This window comes from Brassica oleracea, chromosome C5 (assembly GCF_000695525.1).
Source record: "Brassica oleracea var. oleracea cultivar TO1000 chromosome C5, BOL, whole genome shotgun sequence".
NCBI classification, from domain to species: Eukaryota; Viridiplantae; Streptophyta; class Magnoliopsida; order Brassicales; family Brassicaceae; genus Brassica; species Brassica oleracea.
In genome coordinates, this window is record NC_027752.1 from 2,612,836 (window position 1) to 2,639,816 (window position 26,981).

At 33.4% G+C, this 26,981-nt stretch overlaps 6 protein-coding genes across 6 annotated transcripts; 3 read left to right on the plus strand and 3 right to left on the minus strand.

The window, feature by feature from the left end:
- Positions 1–2,887: 2,887 nt before the first annotated feature.
- Positions 2,888–4,003, minus strand: LOC106344261 (glycine-rich cell wall structural protein 1.0). The gene is made up of 2 exons (XM_013783671.1): positions 3,360–4,003; positions 2,888–3,300 (listed from the first exon to the last, which is right to left on the minus strand). Exons 1-2 carry the CDS (start codon positions 3,991–3,993, stop codon positions 2,888–2,890), a joined length of 1,047 nt encoding a protein of 348 aa, XP_013639125.1. The 5' UTR covers positions 3,994–4,003.
- A 1,355-nt stretch (positions 4,004–5,358) lies between these two features.
- LOC106344262 lies at positions 5,359–6,725 on the plus strand. The gene is made up of 2 exons (XM_013783672.1): positions 5,359–6,454; positions 6,691–6,725. The coding sequence occupies exons 1-2, from the start codon at positions 5,359–5,361 to the stop codon at positions 6,723–6,725; spliced, it is 1,131 nt and encodes a 376-aa protein (XP_013639126.1).
- A 1,967-nt stretch (positions 6,726–8,692) lies between these two features.
- LOC106344264 (uncharacterized mitochondrial protein AtMg00810-like) lies at positions 8,693–9,472 on the plus strand. The gene has a single exon (XM_013783673.1). The coding sequence runs from the start codon at positions 8,693–8,695 to the stop codon at positions 9,470–9,472; it is 780 nt and encodes a 259-aa protein (XP_013639127.1).
- A 6,761-nt stretch (positions 9,473–16,233) lies between these two features.
- LOC106344035 (ran-binding protein 1 homolog a) lies at positions 16,234–17,820 on the minus strand. Its single transcript, XM_013783406.1, is given in 5 exon segments — positions 16,234–16,815; positions 17,177–17,302; positions 17,393–17,544; positions 17,622–17,678; positions 17,680–17,820. Coding segments are annotated over 5 exon segments (624 nt in total). The 5' UTR covers positions 17,739–17,820; the 3' UTR covers positions 16,234–16,585.
- A 3,109-nt stretch (positions 17,821–20,929) lies between these two features.
- Positions 20,930–23,054, plus strand: LOC106294435 (putative F-box protein At1g67390). The gene is made up of 4 exons (XM_013729988.1): positions 20,930–21,241; positions 21,709–22,335; positions 22,458–22,631; positions 22,752–23,054. The coding sequence occupies exons 1-4, from the start codon at positions 20,930–20,932 to the stop codon at positions 23,052–23,054; spliced, it is 1,416 nt and encodes a 471-aa protein (XP_013585442.1).
- Positions 23,055–23,936: 882 nt separating this feature from the next.
- On the minus strand, positions 23,937–25,454 carry LOC106293735 (mitogen-activated protein kinase kinase kinase NPK1). The gene has a single exon (XM_013729389.1). It carries the CDS (start codon positions 25,352–25,354, stop codon positions 24,011–24,013), a length of 1,344 nt encoding a protein of 447 aa, XP_013584843.1. The 5' UTR covers positions 25,355–25,454; the 3' UTR covers positions 23,937–24,010.
- Positions 25,455–26,981: the final 1,527 nt, after the last annotated feature.

Sequence of the window (26,981 nt, forward strand, 5' to 3'; positions counted from 1 at the left end):
ATAAGAGCAAATACGTGGTGTTTGGGTCGGGTTTGTTTTGTTTTTGGGCCTATGTTGCTTATTGATCCAGGCCTTAATAAATATTTATACATATGCAATAGTAATTAAGACTTTTTAATCGTATAACCATATTTACCTCTACTTTCTTACATGTAGAATAATGGTGGTAATTATTTTGACACTCCTCCATACGGCATTACCAAACAACCAAAAGATAATATAATATAGAGTTCTATAATATATAGATAAAATTAGTTCTAATACTAGTAAAACTAGATGATAACCCGCGTATATGCGCGGAGTGAGTTTTTATACTAATATTTGTTCGGTTTTAATATTTTGTATCACTATAATCTTTATCGATATAAAATGATGAAAACAAATGTTGGTCTATTAAATATATCATATACCTAAGAGTTATGAGGTCCGTCGATTTTGGTTCAACTGGTTTGGATTTTTAAATTTTTGGTATTATGCTCTTAAGTTCGGATTTTACTAATTATCAGATTCGGTTCAGTTTCTTCCGGATTCGGTCTAGATCGAATTACAACCAATATCCGAAATTGTCCCAAAATATATTTTTTAAACCTCAAAAATTGACAAAAATGGCAAAATATTTAAAGTATTCATAAATCTAATTAAAACTATTTAAACTATATAAAATAATTAAAATATATTTAAAAAATAAATAAAACAAACTACAAAAATATTTAAATAATATAAAAAAACTAAATTACTTTGACATATAAAAAACATTAACATATTAAACTAATTTTGGATATCTTCGAATCATAGTTCGGTTCAGATTATAATCAAACCCCAACGTACTAAGATCATAATTTTTGTTCGGAAAAATTATAATAGCTGTATTGGGTTATGGAAAAACAAATATTAGACAAATAATCAAATCTCTCATTCTTCGAACAAACTCAAAAGAAGTTGATTGGAATCTTTTCATGATATTTCTTTAAAAGCTTTTTTGAAATAAATATCAAAACTAAATTATTTAAAAAGTGTATTTTTGGGATTGTGAGGATCAAAAAACCAATACCTTTTGTTAATTTACAATCATGTTTTTAGTAAATAAATCAAAATAATAATTTTATTTATTTTATATGGTATATAATTAAATGTTTGTGATATTGACATAAATATATATAGTATATTTTAATATATATTTATTATTGACACTTTCTACTAATATGATTTTATTAACATTTGTATATTTTCTGTAATAAAAATTTAAACCGTTAATCCCAAAACTTTAATGTGAATTGTTCCAATACGAATTTTAAAATTAAAATATTAAAATCTCAATAAATTTTCACTACAAATTTTGAAATTAATAAATTTATATATTTATATAGTATATAACTTAATTTAAATGATATGAATATCTTTTAATGATACTTTATAATCATTTTTATTTTACTTGAATAAAAACAATTAAACCATTGATTACAAAATTTCAATGTGAAACTTTTACCATTTTTAGTAATATAGTCGTTTTAAAATTCTAAATATAACATATAAGAAAAAATCTAAATTTTTTATATTAAATGTTTAATGTGATTGTTTAATTTATTTTAATAATATAAAATTAAAAAAGATACAAAAATTGTTATCAAATATGTATAAATTCATAATCATTAATTATCATATATATGTTATTCATATTAAATAATTTCGTAGCTTTTATTTAAGGTAAGAAAGAATATTCTTTTGTGTGTATATAATCAATTTGTTGTTATTTTAATGAAAAATATAATATATAATTTTATGGAACAACTTATTTTTCTAACGATTCTGAAAATCATTCTGGTGATGACACGTGGCTATCAAAACATGTTGTAATGTTCCATGATTAATATATAGGGGATATTATTAATTAATATTAATGACATTTTTCTAAAAATAATACATGAAATATAAAATTAAAATTAATTAAAAATAAAAAGGTCATGACATTAGTGAATTTTTTTCATATAAAGAAAATAAAATTGTATCCTTAAATAGGGGTGGACACAGATCGAATATTCAAGTATTTGGAGGAATTTGTGTTGATTTTATCTTTAGCCACCTGGATATTCAATGACTCGGATATCCGATTTTTTTTAGAATTTTAAAGAATATCCTATTTGATCCTTAAATAAATTAAAAAAATAAAATAATAGAAAAATTTAATAATAACATTTTATTACAAAATAAAACATTATTTAACTTTTTAAATTCTAGTGCCTAATATAATAAATTTAGTTCGTGAAAATGTTGTAAGACTTATATAAAATATAATATATATATATATAACGTATATATATAATTTTATATATATATATATATGCATATAACAGATCGAATTATATATTCGTTCCTAAAAATATTGGTATTTGTTATTTGCTTGTTTTTGGATATTGTATTTTAATATTTGATTTGCTTCGTAGAGTTACGGATATCCAGATTTTTTGATTCAAATCAAAACGGGTAATGAATCGAATCAAAAACAGATAATGGATCGAATTAGGCTTTTGATTCATTATCTCTTTTGATTCGAATCAAAAAAAATCAGAGTTTTATTAAAAACATGCATGAGTTTTATATTAAAAGATGCGCAAAGTACATAGTGTAAACACATTTATGAATATAGTATGAACGCGTTAACATATTTATTATCGAATCATTATGAGGCTGCCACGTGTCTATTTTAATGTGAATGCATTTAATACAATGTTTCTCCTTTAATATATAAGGGATCACTTACCCGTAAAATGTTTAATACATTTTACCTACTTACCAGTGGCCCAATCAATCTCAGACCAAACCAGACATGATGTCAAACATGGACATCACAGATTTTGATTTAAATGGCCAACATATATTTTAGATCCTTCTAAACCAATAATAAACCGACTAAAACCAATAAACTCAACCAACAGACAGTGCACACTCCCCTTCGAGTATTACGGCTGCTGCTTGAACGGTGAGATCCACCAGTATTACCGCCGCTAGGCAATCCTCCACTGCCTCCTATTTCGTTGCCACCGCCGCTGCCACCGCCGCTGCCACCGCCGCTGCCACCACCGATGTCACCGCCAGGTAATCTTCCACTGCTTTCTGTTCCGTTGTCACTGTCGTTGCCGTCAGGTAAGTTTTTACCGGCTCTTATTCCACTTCTTATTCCGCTTCTTATTCCGCTGCTGATGCCAGGAAATCCTTCACCACCACCGCTACCGCCGATGCCAGGAAATCCTCCACCTCCTCCTATTCCGCTACCGCCGATGCCAGGAAATCCTCCACCGCCTCCTATTCCGCCACTGCTCCACCATTGCCACCAGGTAATCCTCCGCCGGCTCCTATTCCACCATTGCCACCAGGTAATCCTCCGCCGGCTCCTATTCCAGTACCGCCGCCGCCGTCGCCATTACCCCCGCCGCCGCCGCTACTACTGTTACCACCGCTGTCACCGTGGCCGCCGCCGCCACCGCTACCACCGTTACCACCGCTGTCACCGTGGCCGCCGCCACCGTGGCCGCCGCCACCGTGGCCGCCGCCACCGTTACCACCGCTGTCACCGTGGCCGCCGCCGCCTCCTATTGGGGATCCAAACCAGTCACGCAATCTGTCTCCTATTCTGGAGCCAAACCAACCACTCAATCCTCTACGGCCTCCTATTCTGGTGCCGCCACAGCCACCACGACAGCCATGCAATCCTCCACCACCTCCTATTCTGGTGCCACACCATCCTCCACCACCTCCTATTCCGGTGCTTCCACAGTCGCCACCACGCCATCCTCCACCGCTTCCATTTTTTGTAACTGCGGCTAATTCTTGTCCTTTTCCTTCAAAACCATCAACATCTGATTTTGTGGCTCTGAGAGGAAAACTCTCATAGTACACATCAACAGAGGCAGACCTTGAACTAATAGAAGGAAAATTGTGCTGAAGATGAAAGATTAAGAGAATGTATAAAACCAACGATGTTCTTCTTGAACACATTTTCGTTTTGTTTCTGTGTCTCCTCACTTTCTTGTCTGATATGCAATGTATTTATATATAATGCAATGCATTTTCGTTTTGTTTCTGTGCCTGTTCGAAGTATGGTTATAAAGAAGCTGCTCAGGAATATCTAAAAAATATATTTTATTTATTCATATTCCCTATTTTTATTGAATTGTTCTCTTTATTTAATTAATATATAATAAAAATTTAAGCGACATCTAAGCAAAAATGCAAATAATATATATACAAGATTTTTTTTTTGACTAAAAAATGTATATAAGATTTTGAGATGATCTTATCCTCTCTAAATTGGTATATTGTATATGACATTTTTTCCTTGGTCAACTTTCTTAAATAGTTTTTTTAGTTTTTATCTTCTAAACAATTTTTAAAAGTCAAAATGACTTTCATTGGAAGTATAAATTACAATGATTTCTTCATTTATATTTTTACTTAATTATTTATTAAATATATAAAAAAATAATAGATTTTTCATGTTTTTCGTGTTTTTCACTGGAGAAGCCGCTTTCGCATGGATGTCAAAGAAGTAACCAATTGTCACTTTTTCTACTTGTGAAGCGGAGTATGTGGCAGCTACTTCATGTGTCTGTCATGCTATTTAGTTACGAAACTTGCTAAAGGAGTTGAGCCTACCACAAGAGGAGCCAACGAAGATCTTTGTGGATAACAAGTCGGCAATAGCATTGGCGAAGAATCCAGTCTTCCATGATCGGAGTAAGCACATCGATACTCGTTACCACTACATTAGAGAATGTGTTACCAAGATGGATGTGCAATTGGAGTATGTGAAAACAAATGATCAATTAGCTGATATCTTCACCAAGCCACTCAAATGGGAAGATTTTTTCAAGATGAGGAGCTTGCTTGGAGTAACCAAATCAAGTTTAAGAGGGGGTGTTGAAAAGTAAACTTGATTTTGGGTCACATTGGGCTAACAATCACTAATCATGATTATCCCAACCTTAACCTAAATTCTAAAATAATCTTAAATATTTAAGTAGAATTATCTAAATTTAGGATTAAAATATGTAAAATATTTTGTAGTTTGGAGGCTATAAATATCTTCCCTCACTTCTCATTTTGGATCATCAAGAATGATCCAAGTTTGTAAAAAACTTTCGAGTAATAAAAAAATTTCTCAAGTTATAAAAAGCTTTCTTTTTCAAACAAAATCTTTCACTTCAAACAACTTATAAACTGTAACTAGATTATATACGTTCATCCTTGTACGTTTGAGATCAATGGAGATTACACAAGCTTTCATGGTATCAGAGCCTACTCTCAGATCCTTATTCTTTTTTTTTTCGTTTGTCATTAAACCTCTGCTCTTCTACGTAATCGATGGCCAATCAAAACGCCTCGACCGAGAGAGCTTATGGTGTTACGAACATAAAGACCCACATTCCGCTTGTGTTGTATCTTGATGAATGCAATTACGATGCATGGAGACAGTTGCTTCTTATGCACTGGCTCACCTTCGACATCCTCGGCCATGTCGATGGAAGCTCCGCTCCAACTGGTGATGATGATGCTACATGGCACAAGCGTGATGCCCTCGTGAAATTGTGGCTATACGGAACTCTCGCACCGCCACTATTCAAATCAACATTCAAAAAAGGAGGCACCGCGCATGACGTCTGGACTCGCATAGAGAACCAGTTCAGAAAAAACAAAGAAGCTCGGGTGATGCAGCTTGACTCCGACCTTCGAAACAAGGAGATTGGCGATCTCTCCATCCATGAGTACTGTCAGCAACTCAAATCCGTTGCAGACCTACTAGCCAATCTCGACTCCCCCGTGGCTGATAAAACACTGGTAATGTACATGCTTAATGGGTTGAATGAGAAGTATGACTATGTACTTAATGTGATAAAGCACCAGAAGCCTTTTCCTTCCTTTGATGATGCTAAGAACATGTTAGAGATGGAGGAAACGAGACTGAAGAAGACGCACAAGGTGACGGCTTCACACAAAGATAATGCATCTTCCTCAACGGCTCTCGTTGCAACAACTCTGGAGACTCAACAACAACAATACAACAACAACATCAACAACCGGGGAAACAATAACTGTGGCAACAGGCGTGGCAATCGCAACAGAGGGCGTTACAATAACAACAACTTCCATCAACGTCCTCAATACAACAACTGGACTCCACCACCATACTGGTATGGATCGTTCAGCCCCAACAACTATCATCCTCAGCAGCAGGCATCAGTGGCACAATGGCAGCCCCTTCCACAAGGGCTCTATCCTCCTTGCTTCTATGCACCTCCAACTCAAACGCCTGCTCCAGCTCAAGGGCTCATGGCTGACACGACTATCCAGCCAACAAGAGACTTTGCGGAAGCCTTCAATACCATGACTCTCACTGACCCTTCTCAGAATGGCTGGTTCATGGACAGCGGTGCTTCAGCTCACTTAGCCTCTTCGTCAGGTACGCTCCATTCTGTTTTTAATACGAGTACCGGAACGTCTGTCACTGTTGGAAATGGTTCCTCTATACCGGTAAAGTTCACTGGTCATTCTTCCATTCCATCTCAATCTTGTCTCTTACATTTAAAAAACGTGCTTGTTGCTCCAAACATTGTCAAAAATCTTGTTTCGGTCTGTCGTTTTACTGTTGATAATTGCTGTTCTGTTGAATTTGTCCCATTTGGTTTCTCTGTGAAGGATCTCAAAACTCGGAAAATCTTACTCCGCAGTGACAGTACATGTGATCTGTATCCAGTGCCTTCTCATCTCAATAAACACACGGCACTGTTTGTTACCTCCGAGTCTTCTTCCATATGGCATAGGCGCCTGGCTCATACAAATAATCACACTCTCAATTCTCTTATTTCTTCTGGTTTGCTTTCATGTAATAAAGACAAGTTCTTACCTTGTTGCAATGCTTGTCAAATTGGGAAACACATAAAACTTCCTTTTCATAAGTCTTTAACTCAAAGCAATAAACCTTTTGAAATCATTCATTCAGATGTTTGGACCTCTCCAGTTCACAGCCTCAGTGGTTGTCGTTACTATGTTCTTTTTCTTGATGATTTCTCACACTACTTATGGGTTTATCCACTTCGCAGGAAGAGTGATGTCTTCTCGAAATTTTTACATTTCAGTGCTTATGTCAGAAACCAATTCAAAACGAGCATCAAAACGTTTCAATGCGACAATGGTGGAGAATATGCAACTCTTATTTTCATGATCATTTCTCTCACCATGGCATATCTTTCAGTTTTTCTTGCCCACACACCTCTCAACAAAACGGCAAGTCTGAAAGAATGATAAGAACGCTTAACAATGCCATACGAACTCTCTTGTTTCAAGCTCATCTTTCTCCATCGTATTGGGCAGAAGCGCTTCATGTCGCAACTCATGTGCTAAATATCTTACCTTCTTCATCCATTAGTAACCAAACTCCTCACTTCAAGCTTTTCAATCAAACTCCTACTTATGATCATCTTCGTATGTTTCGTTCTCTGTGTTTCCCAAATATACATCACGTCAACACAAACAAGCTCTCACCTCGTTCTACTCCTTGCTTGTTTCTCGGTTATCCTCTTAATCACCGAGGATATCGATGCCTAGATTTGAAAACAAATCGTATAATTATATCTAGGCATGTGGTGTTTGATGAACATACATTTCCAAAAGCAGAAAAAGCTTCACAAAACCCTCAGGTCTTTGATTTTCTTGAATCAGATCCTTCTCCAGTTTTCAAAAATATTCTTCAAGCTCCTCAAATACAGCATCCTCCAACTTCTCTACAACTTCCTCTCACGTCAACTGATACCATTAATCACCTTCTCGCTCAGCCATCTACCCTTCCAGCAACGAAAATGACGACGAGAAGTCAAGTTGGAGTCCGTAAACCAAAGAAAATTTTCTCTTTATACACTTCTTCTGAGTCAAGACTTCCCACTAGCCATCAAAAAGCCTTAGCTGATCCGAACTGGAATCCAACAATGACGGATGAATACGATGCTCAGATTAAAATTAGAACTTGGAGTTTGGTACCTAGACCTTATGGAGCTAACATTATTAACTCTTTGTGGTTGTATAAGCTTAAGCATGATGCATATGGAAATCCAAAGCGATGCAAGGCTCGCCTAGTAGCCAATGGGAAGTCGCAACAGCCAGGAGTGGACTACGACGAGACATTCAGTCCTGTAGTCAAACCGGCGACTATCCGAATGGTTCTTAACATTGCTGTCTCTAAGGGCTGGGAGATGAGACATTTAGATGTCAAAAATGCGTTCTTACACGGTGAAATCTCAGAGACAATCTATATGCATCAACCGCCTGGATTTGTAGATAAGAAGAACCCGACCCATGTATGCAAGCTACATAAGGCGCTTTATGGCCTCAAGCAGGCACCTCGCGCTTGGAATGCTCGGTTTGCTTCTTGCCTCTCACGCCTTGGTTTTGTTACAGCCAAAAGTGACACTTCTCGGTTTGTTCTTCGACAAGGAAATCATATAGCCTATCTCCTTCTCTATGTGGATGATATTGTGCTAACTAGCTCTTCTCAAGAGCTTATTTCAGGTCTCATTTCTCAGCTAAAGCAAGAATTCCCGATTACAGATATTGAAAGCTTAATTATTTCCTTGGAGTCAAAGTAGAATACAACAAACAAGGTGTCTTGTTAACTCAACAACAATATGCAAAAGAGATTATAGCAATGTCTGGTATGACAGAATGCAAGCAAGTATCCACTCCAGTTGATGTTAACTCAAAGCTCTCGGGAGAAACAGGAGAATCGTTGAAGAATTCTACAGAGTATCGTAGTCTTGCAGGTGCTCTGCAGTACCTGACCTTCACACGTCAAGACATCACATATGCAGTGCAGCAGGTTTGCTTATTCATGCACGATCCCCGTGAGCAGCATATGAGTGCCCTTCGGCGCATTATAAGATACATCAAGGGAACCTGCTCTCATGGTCTCCAAATCTTCAAGTCCAGCCTCAACACGCTAACAGCCTACTCCGACGCAGATTGGGCGGGTTGCCCTGACACTAGACGCTCAACCTCAGGCTATGCGATCTACCATGGTGATAATATGATATCATGGTCCTCGAAGAGACAACAAACAGTTTCAAGATCGAGCATAGAAGTTGAGTACAAAGGAATAGCTAATGCAGTAGCTGAAACTTGCTTCTTACGCAACCTCTTACTTGAGCTCCACTTTCCTTTACGCACGGCAACATTGGTGTTTTGTGACAACGTCAGCTCCGTATACCTATCAACAAACCCGGTGAAGCATCAACGCACCAAACATATCGAAATTGATCTACATTTCGTGAGAGAAAAAGTTACGCTCGGACAAGTAAAGGTCTTTCACGTACCAACAACACTTCTGTACACCGACATCTTCACTAAAGGGCTACCAACTTTGTTATTTACTGCTTTCAGATCCAACTTGACCGTTCGCTGCGCCAACGATCTCACTGCGGGAGGGTGAAAAAATATGTCAAATATTCAAATAAGATTTAGTCTTATAGCATATTCCTCTGTTTAGATTTTCCCTCCTTGTTATGAGGATCTGCTAACTGTAACTAGATTATATACGTTCATCCGTGTACGTTTGAGATCAATGGAGATTACACAAGCTTTCACCGACCCCATCGCTATTGTTTTTTTTATTTTCGTTCTTGGATTTGAATTTAACGAAGAGTCAAACGGATAAAGAGATTAGAGGAGAAACGTGAAGCCGCTCGCTCCGCGTAGCTTTTTTTTTTCCTTTTTTCGGGAAAAAGTATTTGGTTGTTGATTATCAGTGGTATATTGGGATAACCGGATAAGAGCGAATATGTGGTGGTTTGGGTCAATTCGCGTTGGGTCGGGTTTGTTTTGCTTTTTGGGCCTATATTGCTTATTGATCCAGGCCTTAATATCTATGCAATAGTATTTTAGACTTTAATCGTATGATGGTGGTAATTATCTTGAGAAGACGAGTCTTGTAGTAAACTGAATATGTTTTGAAACTTTACAGACCGCATACCATCACCAAACAACCAAAAGATGTATATATTTAGCTCTCGTGTAAGGTCGCTTACCTGTATTAATCAACATTTTACCTACTTACCGTTGACCAATCGATCTCAGACCAAACCAGACCGAATGTCAAACATCGACCTCATAGATCTTTGATTTAAACTACCAACAAATATTTTAGACTCTTCTAAACCAATAATAATCCGGCTAAAACTGATAAACTCAGCCAACATACAGCACACACTTCCCCTCGGATATTTCGGTTGCTGCTTGAACGGCGAAAGCCACCGGTACCACCAGTACCACCACCACCACCAATTGGAATCAGCATTAAAGGTCCAACGCTTCCTCTTCCCGTGCTTCGACCGCCACCGCCCCAACCACCGCCGCTGCGGCCCCAACCACTGCCACTCCAACTACCTCCTTTTTTTATAACGAGAGCTAATTCTTGAGTCTTTTCTTCAAAACCAACAATATCTGGTTTTATGGCTCTGAGAGGAAGACTCTCGTGGTATGTATCAACAAAAGAAGACCTTGAACTAACAGAAGAAAAATTTGTGTTGTAGATGAATGATTATGTATAAAACCAGTGATGTTCTTTTTAAACACATTTTTGTTTGTTTCTGTGTCTCCACACTTTCTTGTGTGATATGTAATCCTCGTTCGAAAACTCGCTAGATGTTACGCGTGCGGTGCACACAGGCCTAGCGATTTATTAAAAATGCGGAATAAATATGGGGAGTACTCGGGGAGGAATTTTCTGTATTTTTATGTATAATACTTTATATATATACGTATAAAACATGTATTGTGATTCATAATTTTTAAATAAATACCCAATTATATGAGTTTTAGGCTAAATCCATGATAGATCAGGGTTTTGAGGTGAATATGTTACTGTTTTTGAAATTAATTTCAGTCTTTAATGAATTGTATACATATTTAATTATATATTATTTATATAGTCTTACATAACATGTGTTTAAGGTAACTAAATGGTGTTTTCTTTTCACTTTTATTTAATGGATGAGAAATTACTATAGTGACATCATCTCTTTCCTCTTGGATGTTTGTAGAACATATTCTCTAGTTGTCTATTTTCACGTTTGTTAAACATATTTCATTGATCTTCTGATGTTTTTCACACAATTTTGATTGATTCTCAACAAAAATTACGATCGTGACCTTTTTAATTAGAGAAAGTAAGTAATTGTTCCACGGTTTAGTTAACTAATTGGCGATTTTCGTTAAACAACGTTCATGGCGGACAGAAATTGGTTTGCCGAATAATTGCACCGATCATTTCTAATTCGCCACGGTGACTCACTGCGTAACGAGTAATCGGTAACTCGGGCGAGTTTTAGAACGCGCCACTAGTGGTTGCTTGTTTCGTAGTATGGTTAAGAAGCTGCTCGGAAAAATCTAAAAGATATTTTATATATTCCTATTCTCTAATTTTTTTAATTGAATCGTTCTCTTTATTTTAAATAATCTATTCTATTAAAACACAAGTGTGACCTATTGATATTAGTTTAGTCCAACAAATATTTTTCATGATACCTACCTTTTGATATGATAACTGTATATAAGAAAAATACAAACTTTATACAATAACCACCGCATCAGTTAACCTAATAACCACCACATCAGTTCTCACCTAACTGCATCAATATATTTGGGCATCAATAATATACCCGCCCTCCGAAGGCGGGTCACTCTCTAGTATATAATTAAAATTTAAGCGACGCGTGAGCAAGAAAGTAAAGAATATCTTATTATATAAAGTTTGGTTTTTCAAAGTTGCTAATTAACACGATGGTAGTGACATATGGCAATTAAATGATAAAGTGTTAAAATATATCATAATTAATTAGACAAGAACACAAAAAATTATTTAATAGTAATTTTTTTTTTTTTAATTCTAAAAAAAATAATCTCAAAATATTATTTCAAAGTTGATAACTAACATGATGGTGACACATGACAATTAAAAATTAAGGATGATGACATGTGTTAAAATATATCATAATTAATAAGATAAATATAATAAGATAATATCTTATTATATAAAGTTTGGTTCTTCAAAGTTGTTAATTAACATGATGGTGACACATGGCAATTAAAAATTTAAGATGATGATGTGTTAAAATATATCATAAATAATAAGATAATAACACAAAGGAATTATTTAATAGTAATTTTCCTTTTTTTAAATTCTAAAAAAAAAAAATCTCAAAATATTATTTCAAAGTTGATAACTAACATGATGGTGACACATGACAATTAAAAATTAAGGATGATGACATGTGTTAAAATATATCATAATTCATAAGATAAATATAATAAGATAATAACACAAAAGAATTATTTAATAGTAATTTTCCTTTTTTTAAATTCTAAAAAAAAAAAATCTCAAAATATTATTTCAAAGTTGATAACTAACATGATGGTGACACATGACAATTAAAAATTAAGGATGATGACATGTGTTAAAATATATCATAATTCATAAGATAAATATAATAAGATAATAACACAAAAGAATTATTTAATAGTAATTTTTCTTTGTTTTTTAAATCCTAAACAAAGATAATAGTAAAAGATTATTTGATAGTTTTTATTTTACAGTAATTTTCTTTCTCTAAATTATTTTTTCCTTTTAAATCTTATTATATAAAGTTTGGTTCTTCAAAGTTGCTAATTAACATGACGGTGGTGACATATGGCAATTAAAAATTTAAGATGATGATGTGTTAAAATATATCATAATTAATAAGATAATAACACAAAGGAATTATTTAATAGTAATTTTCTTTTTTTTTAAATTCTAAAAAGAAGATAATCTCAAAATATTATTTCAAAGTTGATAACTAACATGATGGTGACACATGGCAATTAAAATTTTAAGATGATGATGTGTTAAAATATATCATAATTAATAAGATAAATATAATAAGATAATATCTTATTATATAAAGTTTGGTTCTTCAAAGTTGTTAATTAACATGATGGTGACACATGGCAATTAAAATTTTAAGATGATGATGTGTTAAAATATATCATAATTAATAAGATAATAACACAAATGAATTATTTAATAGTATTTTTACTTTTTTAAAATTCTAAAAGAAAAAAGATAATCTCAAAATATTATTTCAAAGTTGATAACTAAAATGATGGTGACATATGACAATTAAAAATTAAGGATGATGACATGTGTTAAAATATATCATAATTAATAAGATAAATATAATAAGATAATAACACAAAGAAATTATTTAATAGTAATTTTTCTTTTTTTTTAAATCCTAAACAAATATAATAGTAAAAGATTATTTGATAGTTTTTATTTTACAGTAATTTTCTTTCTCTAAATTATTTTTTCCTTTTAAAAAATCTTAAACAAAAAATATATGTAAAATAATTTATTTAATACGAATTTTTGTTTTCTAAAATCATAAAGAAAATATAATTCTAAATAATGACTTGATAGTAGTTATCCTTTTATAAAATCTTCTAAAAAGAATTTTTTTAAAGAGTGTTTAAATGTAGTTTTCTTTTTTTTAAAAAAAATCTAAACAAAAAATTGTAAAATAAATATTTCAAATATTTCCTTATAAATAATATAGTTTCTTATTTAAATAGTAAATTTTATTTTTTAAGAAATCATAATCCAAAATTTATTACAATTATTCACATCTATATATATATAAAATCAAACTCTCCTCGATGTTGTCACAAAAAAAATATTGTTTAAAATCAGAAACTCTTTCATACAAGAAAAATATTAGGTGTGTTTCTTTTTTTGATATAGCTTTAAATTGTGGGTTGCAAAAAAAATTAATTGTTTTACCATTATCCTTACTAGAGACTGTCATAATTATCATAAAATATGATATTGTTGTGCGTAGGCTATTGGAACAATTATGTATGTTGGTTCCTATAGACGATATAAAATTAGTTATGTTGTCCTAGGTAAGTCAATGTCAACATCAATTTATTACGTTACGTTGACGTTTGATCAATGTTAGTTATACACAGTTTTACGGTTATACAAGCTAGATAATAATTTGAAAATCAACAACGATTGTTATGATTTTGATTGCATGAGGTTTTAGTCAAAAAATGTTATTTAATTTGTTATCAGGAATTATCAACAATGAATTAAGAAGTTTATTTAACACTAAATCAGTTAAAAATATTAAAAGGTAAGAAATTTGAAAAATAATAATTAAATTTTTTTGTCATTAGAATAATGAACTTATAGGAATGAATTTTCTCATACTTCAAAAGGTAAATATTTTTCTCAAAAAAATTCTTTTTTAATTTTTTAGAATTTTTTTATTATAGAAAAATACAATCAAGGTTGTGTGCATCATTCTCTTTTTGAAAAGTTTGGAGATGAACTATGTGAAGGAATTCTTATCGACATCTTCAATTTTAATGTGCAAGATTGCAATAAGAACTATAATAAAATGATAAAAACAATCTTAAAACAACATATTCAAAAAAAAATCTTAAAACTAGAGTAAGTCTCAAACCAATAGATGCAAGATGACCTTTCAAATTGAAAAGACCTTAGTTCCCTGTACGAATTTGCTATGCAATGACTATCAACAAGAGTTAAGGTCAAAATTTTAAAAAGTTGGTCTATATTTTTCAAGTTTGATTTTACAATTATACACCACACTATCAAGAGTTACTACAATTGAAGAGCTTCAAATTTTTAAGACATAAAGACAATAGCGTTTTACAAAATTTTATATATCGAGAAGTTTTCAATAATATATAATATATTGAATAGAGGTTAAATTCACACCATAGATGTTAAAGTAAACAAATTTAATATTTACCTGACTATCAATAATATATATTGATTGGTGTTGTGTAACATTAATATTTTGAATTGCGTTATTTTTAATTTGTCCTAAACAATATAAATAATATAGAGAATTCACAGTTCTATATGTTTCAATTAACTACAAATAATACTATTTTAAAAATAATTAAAATAAAGTATTTATTCAAAAACAAAACTAATATACTATTTAAAACACCATGATTATTGAAATAGAAATACTAATCAAAATTGATGTAAGAAAAGAGTTTATTTTTACTAAAATAAGTCATCAATATATATTGGAAAATTCAAGAACTAATGTGAAACAATATTTTCATTTTTTTAATGTATTAGTGATAACATCAAATAAAACCCGTGCGTTGCACGGACCCATATCTAGTATATATATAAGATTTGGAATTGACCAAAAAGAAAATATAAGATTTTGAGATGATCTTAGCCTCTTTAAATTGGTATTGTGGTATTTTTCATTGGTCAAATTTCTTAAATAGTCTCCTTTAACTTTTGTTTTCTAATAAGTAGTTTTTCTAAAATCAAAGTGACCAAATTAGGTTCTATAAAAAATATAAAATAACAATTATATTTACATATACTATATCTACTAAGGCTGGGCGCCGAGCGGATATTGACAAAAGTTTTTGGTATTTGTGTTTTGCTTCGTACGTTACGAATATCTAATTTTTTTATTTACTTTGTTTCAAATATTTACGGATATTTGCGAATGCTTGTGGATATCTCATACGCTTTGTTAAACATAAATAAATCTATAAAATGATGATAAAAAACACAAGTAAATCTGGAAAAAATGATAAACTTTGTAAATATTTTATTTTTCTTTCGTGATTTAATATTTTCATAAATGTGTGCAATGAAATTTATCAAATTTTATGTTAAAAACAGTAATAACATAACATTTTATATTTAAAATTTCATGTTTAATCATATAAATATATGTATTATATCTATGTCGGAGTGGAGTGGGTATCCGCCACTTAAAATTTTAGTATTTGTAATTTGATTTGTTTTTAACGGATATTGAATGTAGTATTTGTTTTGCTCCGATAATTTAGGATATCCAGATTTTATAGATTGAATAGAAACAAATAACAAATTGAATCAAATTTAGCGGATAAAATGTCCGGTCCTAAATTACCTACTCCCTGATATCTACCGTTTCTCAGCATTGCCTAAACTATTCTTTCACTAACTTCATTTCGTGTGTTTTCTGCAAATAAAAGATGCTAAGTTGAGATATACTGTATAAGTATAAACAAATATTGTGAAAAGGAGTATTAATAAGTAGATCACATGAATACAATTGTGCGTGTTTTTTTTTTGAAAAAAAGAAGACTTCCGACTCTTGTGCATGAAATAAACAGCATCTCCAACAATCCTCAAAATAAGACCATCCAGAAACGAATAACAAGAAACTTTAGACAATGAATCCAATGTAATCTTTCAGACAACCAACTTTAAAAAAAATCTCTCATCTCTCATATCACTCCACCGACGCTTTCAACTCAAAACAATAGACCCATAACGACTCAGCAAAACCCAACCCCAAGCGATCCCCCGACCGCTTGATATGGACTCGACAAAACATGCGCAGATAGATAGGTAGATACTGCCAAGATAATGGAAGACTCGAGATGGACGCATCAAAACACTTCAGGCTTACATTACCTTGCCAGGATTTGGCAGTGTAAGCTTTGATGCATCTTAAGTTGAGGGAGCAGCCTCTTCGGTTTTCTTTTCTTCATCAGCCTTCTCTGGCTCGCTTTTTTTCTTTTCCTCAGCTTCCACCTCAGTCTTCACCTTCTCCTCTGTTTTTGTCTCTTCCACGGTCAACTTCTCAAGAAGACCAGCTGTTTCAGAGGCATCTTTTCTCTCCTCTTTCTCTGCTTCAGATTCAGCAACTTCATTGAACTTTTGCATAAATAATCTGCAGTCTGAAAGCAAAAAGAATTTGATTACCCTTGAGATAGTGAATTAATAATGAGAGTCTACTACTGTAAGAAAGGGAAAAATCAAGCAATAGACAGTGTCTAACTCCTGAACACAGTAATGAAAACCCTTGAGATCTTCCAAACAGTAGCCATTGAACAAAGCTTAAGTTCAAGGTCCCCCTATGGTAATCTAAGACCGTAATTCTAGCAATTATGTACTCAGAATAAACAAGGCAAACCAAAACCAACATGCATAAACGGTAATGAAACAAGTGGTAATACGAAAGTGGAGACGAGTATAAATATTGTATGCCACTCACCAGAAAAGCAAACTAACAAGAGCACAATCCAAAATCACACTCACTCTCAATAGAAGCAAATCTGATGCAGAAAAGTTCATCCTTGAGTTCCCCATCAGCAAAGTCAAGAGCGTGCCATACACAAGACTTTTCATTTCCAACGTGTTCCTGAACCGCCATGCCTGGTTTAACTGCACAAGATAACAAAAGACAAACATAAATTTAAAGTAAAATTTAAGCTGCCTAATATAGAAAGTAACCCCTAAGAAACGAAAGTTTACCAAAGTGATTAGCACAGATCTTCAGAGTTTTCGATTGCCTCATAACGAGACGAATCTTGCCAGTATCCTTATGCTTCAAAAGCTTAACAGTACCAGCACCTCTCTCCTTCCACTGATTCGCTTCCTTGTCGAACCGATACAGCTTCGATTTCCTAAGAGATTCTTTCAATCAAGACCATCGCTAAAAACAAAAGTTCGATCAGATCTAAGTTGATAGTACAGCACTTACAGATCGAGGACGGCGTCTTCGTCTTCCTCACCGGTAGTGACGACAACCTCCTCAAGCCTCGTTAGCTCCGGCCTCTTCCGCGTCTCTGGTCTCGTGCTCGGGTTCGTTGGTCGCCATAGTATCTGCGGGCTGAGATATCCTCGCGGGTTCGCTGGGGAGAGAGAGTGAGAAGGTTGGAATTGTATAGCGCGGCGGAACGAAGCTAACAATGGGCCGGTTTCTAACGAATACATTATGAGGCCCATATAAGCGTTTTCGAGGGTGACCAAGGAACGAAAAGAAACACCGAATTCCTTATCATTCTCAAAAAAATTCACCATTCACAAGGAATAGTTTTTCCTTCTTGTTCCTCTCCATTCCTTTTTGTGTAGAGAAATATAGAACAAAAGCATTCCTTGTTAAATTTGATAAGGAACAAGCATTCCTTTTCATTCTTGCTATTTTATTCCTATACGTTCCTTTCCTATTCGTTCCTCGTGTTCCCGAAAAGGTCACCAGTCAGAGCCACAATCTTAATAGCTTCGGAGAAACGATGGAGAACACACTATCTTATTTTTTGGCAAGATATATTTGACCGAAACAAAAAAATCATTATAAAACGATTATTCTCTTATTTTTAATGTTAAACTCTTCGTTTATTAATTTTGTCACAACTCTTCGTCTATTCGAGAATTTAAATTATTTAAATATTAAAAACGACTAGCTAATTTAAAAACTTTACAACAATACACATGTTTTACTTAAAAAGATTTCCATAAATTTGTTCAAATTAAAAGCCATTGTTAAAACTTATATATCTTATTAAAACATAAACATTGTGTTGGATATAATCTTTGTTTTGTAAGTTTTTAAATTAAATACTTTTTTTTTATTTTATAGTTAAAGCTACATTAAATCACTTATATTTTTCTCTTTATACTATTATTCATGTTTCCAAACAATATACTATTTTATTTATACTACTATCTATATTTCCAAACAAACTATAATTATTTTTGTGTCCAAACAATATAAAACATTAGATCTCATTTTTTAACAATTTCTAACAGTTTTTTCAAATTATTTAGATAAATTAAATAATTGAAAATTCAAATATTTATAAAACAAACAAAAATAAATAGAATATATTCTTTACATGTTTAAATACTACAAAAACATTATAATAAATAATAAATCAATTAAATTAACGGATTATTATATTTATATTTCCTAAATAATGGCTAGATTATTTATCAAGTAACATAATAATTCAATAATAGCCATTACATAATATATATATATAAACATTATACATTGTACAAAAAAATATAATAACAAAAATAATCCTGAAAATGTTCAAAATATATATTATCTAAAGAAAAATGCTTACCCCAAATTGCTAACAACGAATTTAAACCGATTATAATATGAACCAAATTGTTAACAAGATACGTTACATAAAACAATTATAATAAAATTAATTAAGGTATATAAGCAATATGATCAAGACGTATTTATAGATCTTAATTATTTTATATCTATTATTTTCTCTATCAAAATTTTGTAGAAACGTCGTAGTTTTGTAAAATTGCAAAACAATAAACTTTAAAATTTGAATTAAACTGTGACAAATTATGAAACTATAACGATTTAAATCAAATTGGACACATCTCGGTCATCCATCGGTTCAAGTGGTTAGTCTCGGGTTAAGTAATTTTTTAAATATATATGGATATTATAAAAATCTAAATCGAATTATCGGATCACTGGATTAACCGGTTTGACCGCGGGTTTCAGATCGAATGTAAAAGCACTGATTTAAATGCAAAAATATTTTAAATACATAAAATTGTTATAAATTAACAAAATATTTGTTAAGATATTAGTGAAATTTGTGCTTGCAAAGTGTGTATCAAAAGCTACTTGAATGTTAAAAGCTTATCCCTTCTTGATATATTTAGGTGGTGTTATTCAATAGTGGATTTAAAGTTAGAGCAAATTAGCTCAATATCGAGTGGAACACCATTGAATTGGGGAAAAAATGGTAATGATGGAGGGAAGAAAATTAGAGGGAAATAGGGTATAGGGTGCAAATAGTGGGGGAAACTGTGTGTAGGGAGTACAAATTCTCTTAAAGTTAATTCTATATATTTTATAATCTATTGTTATTCTGATTTTAAATTTTATACTCAAATCTATTGTTATTTGTTATGACTTTTAAAATATCTCAACTAAAAGATTTTAAATCTAGTGTTATTAGTTTTTAGATTTACAATCTCTTCATTAAAAAAAATTAAAATCCACATTGTTATTCAATCAAATATTTGAATGCAACAATTGAAATCTAGTGTTATTCATGTTTGATAAAATTCTTAGAATCATTTGATTTGAAAACTGTTTGAATGGATTTGAATCGAGTTTTATGTGTAAATTAAACTAATCAAAATCTAACGTTTTACCATGAGATTTTAAAATATTTTCTTACCCAAATAAAAAACAGTATTACAACAGTTTTAATCATCATCACAAAAATCATTGTCACAAAATATCCAACGAAAATAACTATACCATGCATGCATGTAACACATTGACCATCATTTCTATTATGACATTGTTTTATAATTCATTCAAACAATTATTTCCATTTTAACCAAGGTCGAGCAATTATTGTAGAAGTTTGAAACATTGGTAGATTTGTCAATCATTTAATATTTGATTTAATTCTAGTACATAAATTATGATGAATTTATAAATACAATGATAAAGATTTAAAAATCTAGATTCAAATGAATAATGAATCAATTTGAAATGGACAAAATATTATAATCTGATGTTTTCAATATCTAATGGAATTGATTTTAATTCCAATAACACCCCATTAATTTAAGATTTTTTGTGTGGATAGAAAATTACTGGTATTATATGTCCTGCTTTGACTACTACTCACTTTCAATAGTCAAAACAATATAACCTTTTGCATAACAAAGAAATATATATTAAATCAAGAACTTGGTTTACTTTCCATGTTTTTTTGTTTGACCAGAGCGCAATTGATATCTTGTACGTACATGTGTCAGAAAATGCTTTAAATGTTAAATTGTTTTCCATTTGTAGTAAATGTCAAATAAAACCATAATTAAAAATAAAATTGTATTCATAAAATCAAACTAGGGTTTGAAATTTTGGTATAAAAACACCACGGCCCAGATACACTTGTTGTCTCTATCTTTCGCACCTCTTCATTTTCATAGTCTTTCCCTCATCTGTTGAGAACCTCACATCTTTTCTTCTCCCGTATAGTTGTCAAATTTAAAACATCTCTTCTCCTCATGTCTCTTCCGCAAAACCCCTTCACTTCATCAACAATACCATCCATGAAGAAATCACCATCGTTAGAGAAAGAAGGCAATCAGATGCAGATCGAAAACGTCGACCGGATCGGCAAACTTCCGGACGATATGTTGCTCAAAATACTAAAGAGCTTGTCAACAGAGAAAGCGGTTCAGACAAGTTTGTTGTCCAAACGGTGGGAAGGTGTTTGGAAGCAAATGCCTTATCTCTTCTTCAATATGAAAAATGCTCTCAAGGTGGAGTTGCCTCTAGCCGAACAATCCCATTTCATTGCCCAGTTGATAACCAAGGTTCTTTAATTTTCTATACTTCTACTCATTCATTTCCACGATAACAAATAATAACATGATATTTCATGGGAAAATAATACATAATGATATATTACAAAACAAATTATTGATATTTCGAAAAATAGATCATCAAAATAGATCATCAATATATTCGAAAAATAGATCATCATTATATATTGACTAAATGTAATGAGAAACGATAAAAAATTATGTCAACATATATGGTTGTATGATATATTGTATCTTTCGATCCACTGGTTTAACAATTGATCAACTCTAGATATACAAAAGAATATTTATCAGCTAGATTAATCAAATATATAAACCTCTAGAAATTGTCTCGATTGTTTTCTTTAAAGTCCCAAGGTTATCTGATATTAAAGAATTGGATTTATATACAAATTATATTGTCTATGTGTGTAGCTATTTTTTAATCACTAATGTTCTTTCTTTCTTTTTTCTCTAAGGTTATAAACAATCACAGTGGCAATCTGGAGCACTGCAAAATCCTGCATATGACACCCCAAACTCAAGATGGTACGCTGGAAACTTGGATCCGATCATTGATCCACGTGAAACACACTAAATATCTCGAGCTTAAGAGATTTCGTGTTAATCGCCCTGGGAGAGCTCGTGTGCTCCACTTACCCCCAAACATATTTTCACATCCAATGCTCACATCACTCCTTCTGTCTCGATACCAATTTGAGTCTGCACATGCCTTTAACAATTGCAATAACATCATTATTCTTAAACTTTTTAAAATCAAAGTTGAAGTGGATGTGCTCAACACAGTCATTGAATCGTGCCCTTCCCTCAAGATGCTGGTACTAGAAATCTTCCAAAACAGTCGAACTGGCTGTCTGAAGATTCATAACAACCACTTAAAGTTTGTGCATTTGACTTGCACTGAAATTGATAACGTTGAAGTGTCTGCAGCTCTTCTGGACATACTCTCTATTCACAATGTTAAACTTATTAGGGGGATTAATATCGTTCTTGACGCCCCAAGATTACTTCAGTTTAGTCAAAGATTGTGGAAGGTACATCAAAGTTTGCCTCACATAGTCTACAATATCTCATGCGACACTCAGGTACAAGCACACACAATTGCATTTACACACACACACACACATATATATATATATATATATATATAATGGATGATTAATTAGAATATTGTTTAACATGCTTAATTTGCTAATTTGAATTGAAGGGGAATGAAAACATTGGGCATAAATTCGTGATGAACATAGAAAATTACTTTATGGTTGTGTTTGCAACTTTGGCGGTGAATGTGGATATGATGAATCCAAAAGAAGTTTACATGCTAAAGCAAGTTTTAGATGCATGGGCTAGAGACTTGCAAATTCTCCAGATCTTCTTTAAGGTACATTCATCTTATGAATCAGTTCTTATTAGATAAAGTTGATCAGTTTTCTCTCGTTTATCAGATTTTCTTATAAAACCTGATACATGTTTATATGTGTGTGTGTTCTTGTATATGTAGGATAACGATATTGACAAGAAAGAAGGTGAATCTTCTATTGACGGAATACAAAATAAATGGGGGAATTGCTTTCTCGATGTTGATTTCCGTGTGAGAAGTGTGTATTTGTATAACTTCAATGGTTTGGATGAGGATCAATTTGCTTTGGCTGCAAGTTTTGTGATACAAGGGAAGATGATGGAAAGTTTGACAATCGAGACATCTTCGCTTCCTGCATACAAAACGCTGGCGATAGATACTGCAGTGGCGAAATTGATGAAACTTCCAAAAGGTAACAAGAACCTTAATATTAAATTCATTTGATTGAATTTGATTCAATCTAGTTATTGGGTCACATGAACAAATCTAGACTTTCCGTTTATTTGAGTAAGGATTAATTACATGCGTTAAACATTCAAGTAATATGTTTGGTGATTTTATGTTTTAATATTTGGGATTTATCTTGTATTAATCTGAATATTGTGAGTTGTTCCATTAAGTTATTATCATGATCAATACTTTTTCAGAACAATTAACGTGTTTTCAAAAGGGATAAAGTATTTTCATTTATATTATACTGCTGAGTGCTGACAAAAATCAACATAACATTAAAAAATTTATGTAAGATTTCTCTAAACTTAATTTGGCCACTGCGTCAAATTTTATTTGTTAGAAACAGTTTAGGGTTACAACGTTACAAATATGGCATTTTAAAAACGTAGGTGAAATACTTGTAGTATGTTCCTCCAGTAACCGGATTGTTGGCAATTATTAACCATTTTGTGTATATATATGTAGTTTATATTTTTGATATTTAGACCTTAGAAACGCTAACATGAATGATTAATCAACGTATCTCCCCTTCTAAAGCACAAAACATAAGTCTCTCTTCTCCATCTGCTTATGAACCCACAACAATTCTCACAATGTGTTTTACATTTAAAACTTTTTGGTAGCTCAATCATATCGGTTTACCATCTGATCATGCAATTGCATGATAGACGAAGAGATATAAAACTAAAATGACGGCTTAAGTTTCCCTCGCAATAATATTTTTTCTTCGTAATAAATTTACGTGTTAAGCAAAACAAAATGCAAATATTTGGAGCAGAATCTCCAAAGTCTGGTCTCAAGTAGAGTGTATAGCCATGAGTTATCAAGAAGAGACAACAGATATTTGGAGCAGAATCTACAAAGCATGGTCTCAGAACACTCACTTTCATGATTTCATCTCACCACGATAAATGATAGTTTCCTCCGATCCGAATCACATGTGCAAACTAACAAACAAACAAAAAAACTGAGGCTTGCATTAAAAGACAACACTTCCTTGCTACGATATTGATAACAAGAAGTAATGAGAGTAGCTTCGGTGGATAGGATACACGTGTAATTCTAGAATAAACCATACATTCCATTAATAAACGTAAAATCATCACTACTTCATATGGCACCTCCGCCGCCGAGTCCTCGTTTCCCGGCGGTCTATTAGGATACACAGCAACGTCACTCCTCGCCGACTCATCAGCCACGTCATCGTACGGATTCAATGAAGCGTTGTGTTCCGAGTATTCTATCTTTGCCCTTTCCTCTTCCGAAGGCTGGTGACTTCTAACATCCACCCAACCATCCGTTTCCCAATTTGCCCCTCTGGTCGTCGCTATTTTCAAGATCCTTGCCATCGCCGCACTCCACTCGCTTCTCTCTACCTCCTCATCTTCTTCATCCGAGTTAACCCAGTCCAGCACATAACGCGGAGATGACTCAGCGTAAGACGAGTCGTGAGACTGAGACTCAGACAGAAACGGATGCTGCATAAGCTGATCGCAACTCCATCGCTGACTCAGGTCTCGCTTCAGACACTTGTCTAAAAAGTCCCGTCCGGTTTCCGACAGCTTCATCACCGGGACAATCGGTAACTCGTCAGAGAAACCGATTCGACTCAGCGAGTCAACCCCGAGATCTTCCCAAGCGGGTTTGCCAGTGAGCATCTCTACGACCGTGCAGCCAAGAGACCACACGTCGCTCTCCGGCCCTTGGTACTCTCCCCTGATCACCTCCGGAGCCATCCAGAGAGGACTTCCACGTGGCGTAATCTTACCCGTAGCCGCCGGTCCGCTAACTCTGATCGCCGACCCGAAATCCGCTAGCTTGACTCCGGAGCTCCGGCTGATGACGAGTACGTTCCTCGCCTTGACGTCGCAGTGAACGAGTCCTCGCGAGTGGACGTGGCGAAGAGCGGAGACGAGACACGCCGCGTAACGCCGTAGGAGAGTCTCGTTGATTCCGTTTTTAGCCACGTCACCTTCTGGGAGATACTCTAAGTGGAGGTTCCGAAACGACCTCGTTCCTTCTTTCGAGACTCCGTCGCCGAGGAACCTCACTATGTGAGGGTGAGGCTTGAGCGAACGGAGAACGGAGATTTCGTTCTCTAGAGACTCTAGCTGAGCGGGAAGACACGTGGCGAGATCCACGGACTTCACGGCGAAAACTTTACCGTCTGATTTGCTTATCGCCGTGTTAACTGTACCGAAACAACCTCTTCCGATGCACGTACCACGGACCCAATAAGATGACAATGAAGATAAAGAAGAAGAAGTGTTTGTGATGCTCTGTTTCTCCATTGTGTGCCAACTTTCATATGTCGTCCTTGCGAGACACGAAGCTATTTATATGTGTGGTTTCGAAATTTAAGACAGAAAATGTGAACGTGAAATAAAGTTGCAATTGTTTTTTTTTTGTTGCTGACATGGACAATCGTCCTTTCGATTTGCGAAGTCTCATCTTTTTACTAATTTCCCACGTGGATATGTCATGTAAAACCCAAGCTCTCGTGTCTATCACTTACATTTCTTTCACAAATTCTACCATGTTCGATGGTCAGGCTTTGGACGATAACGACTAAAATATATATAGAAAAAAATCTAAAAAATTTAATCCATGCAAAATGACCGAACAGTTAGTTCATTAGTTGTTTTGAAAACATAACAAGAAAACAGAAAGGATAATTTAAAATTTAGAAGAAAGATTGCATGGCGCTGAGGACACTTGGAGAAGTTATCGGGATATTTGTAAGAATCAATGCACTTGCCAATACTCCTTAGTCCTTATCCAACAAGAATCAAGTTGCGTTTGATATTTGTCTCTTGATTTTTTACTCCCACAAAAATATATTACTGTAGCACTCTTCACGCAATCGTTTTGGGTTTTATAAATTGAACATTTAGAAATACTATGTAGAGTTATTAGACAAATGACAGGATCACGTTGATCCAATCACTCAGACAAATCGTGGGGAATACAAATGAGCGGTTAAAACGTGCCGATAGATTTGGAACGCTTGAGATCTTTTTCACATTTTTTTGGTTCGTGCAGTGTTATTATTTTGACTCCTACATGATCAGACATGGAATATACGGTAGCCGACGTAGAAATCATTAGCAAGGGATTCATGTATCTAAACCAATGTATAGCCAATCATTAGACATGTACATAAATATAATTATTTTCGTCACGGTGAGACCACAGTAACATGATATGTATGCAAAGTAGAGGATATCAGGATTAATATCGGGAGTGGTCAAAAGGGGGAAGAGGTTGCCGAAAGGGAGTGGATTTTAAGACGGTGGTCCATTGTGGCATGAAACCATTTGGTTGATGATCTCCAGTTGACTGAACACAGGTATATATTGGGAATTGACGTGCTTGATCAGGCTCCACGCATAGTGAAAGTATTACTCCCTCCGTTTCAATATCGATGATGTTTTAAAAGGTTTGTTTTGTTTCAATTTATATGAAGTTTTGAAATTTTAAGGAAGTTTCGAGATTTTAAGGTTAATTTTAACTTTATTGAAAACTGTTTAACCAATTAGATTTTACAGTCTTTTTTATAATTGGTTAACTGATTTTAAAATTATATCTTTAAAATATTTTCTAGGAAAATATAATTTTCTTAATCTTTGTGTACTATTACAAAACATCAAGTATTATGAAAGGGAAGGAGTACTAAATTATTTGTCGTTGGGATCATCAAGCATGAGAACTTACTCTTAAACGTTATCCAAAGAAATCACGGAGAGATCAAGTTGGATAGGAAGGTTGAAAATAATAAAGACTGGTATTTTAAACTTTTAACTGGAGAGATGGCTGTTAAGAACATTTGAAAAAGGCTATTTGAACCATCATCTCTAAAAATTGTTGACAAAGAGTAAAACTTGGTTAGAGAGAGAAAAAGAGTTTATCTCCGATCAT

Bases quoted from the DNA above. Each gene is read 5' to 3' on its own strand.
- LOC106293735 (XM_013729389.1), bottom strand. From the start codon at position 25,354: ATGGAGAAACAGAGCATCACAAACACTTCTTCTTCTTTATCTTCATTG.
- LOC106294435 (XM_013729988.1), top strand. From the start codon at position 20,930: ATGTCTCTTCCGCAAAACCCCTTCACTTCATCAACAATACCATCCATG. The intron at 21,242-21,708 runs GTTCTTTAATTT...TTTTTCTCTAAG, and splicing joins TTGCCCAGTTGATAACCAAG to GTTATAAACAATCACAGTGG. The intron at 22,336-22,457 runs GTACAAGCACAC...TTTGAATTGAAG, and splicing joins ATATCTCATGCGACACTCAG to GGGAATGAAAACATTGGGCA.
- LOC106344261 (XM_013783671.1), bottom strand. From the start codon at position 3,993: ATGTGTTCAAGAAGAACATCGTTGGTTTTATACATTCTCTTAATCTTT. The intron at 3,301-3,359 runs GTGGAATAGGAG...GTGGCGGAATAG, and splicing joins AGGATTACCTGGTGGCAATG to GAGGCGGTGGAGGATTTCCT.
- LOC106344264 (XM_013783673.1), top strand. From the start codon at position 8,693: ATGTCTGGTATGACAGAATGCAAGCAAGTATCCACTCCAGTTGATGTT.
- LOC106344262 (XM_013783672.1), top strand. From the start codon at position 5,359: ATGGCCAATCAAAACGCCTCGACCGAGAGAGCTTATGGTGTTACGAAC. The intron at 6,455-6,690 runs GTACGCTCCATT...TTCTCTGTGAAG, and splicing joins TCACTTAGCCTCTTCGTCAG to GATCTCAAAACTCGGAAAAT.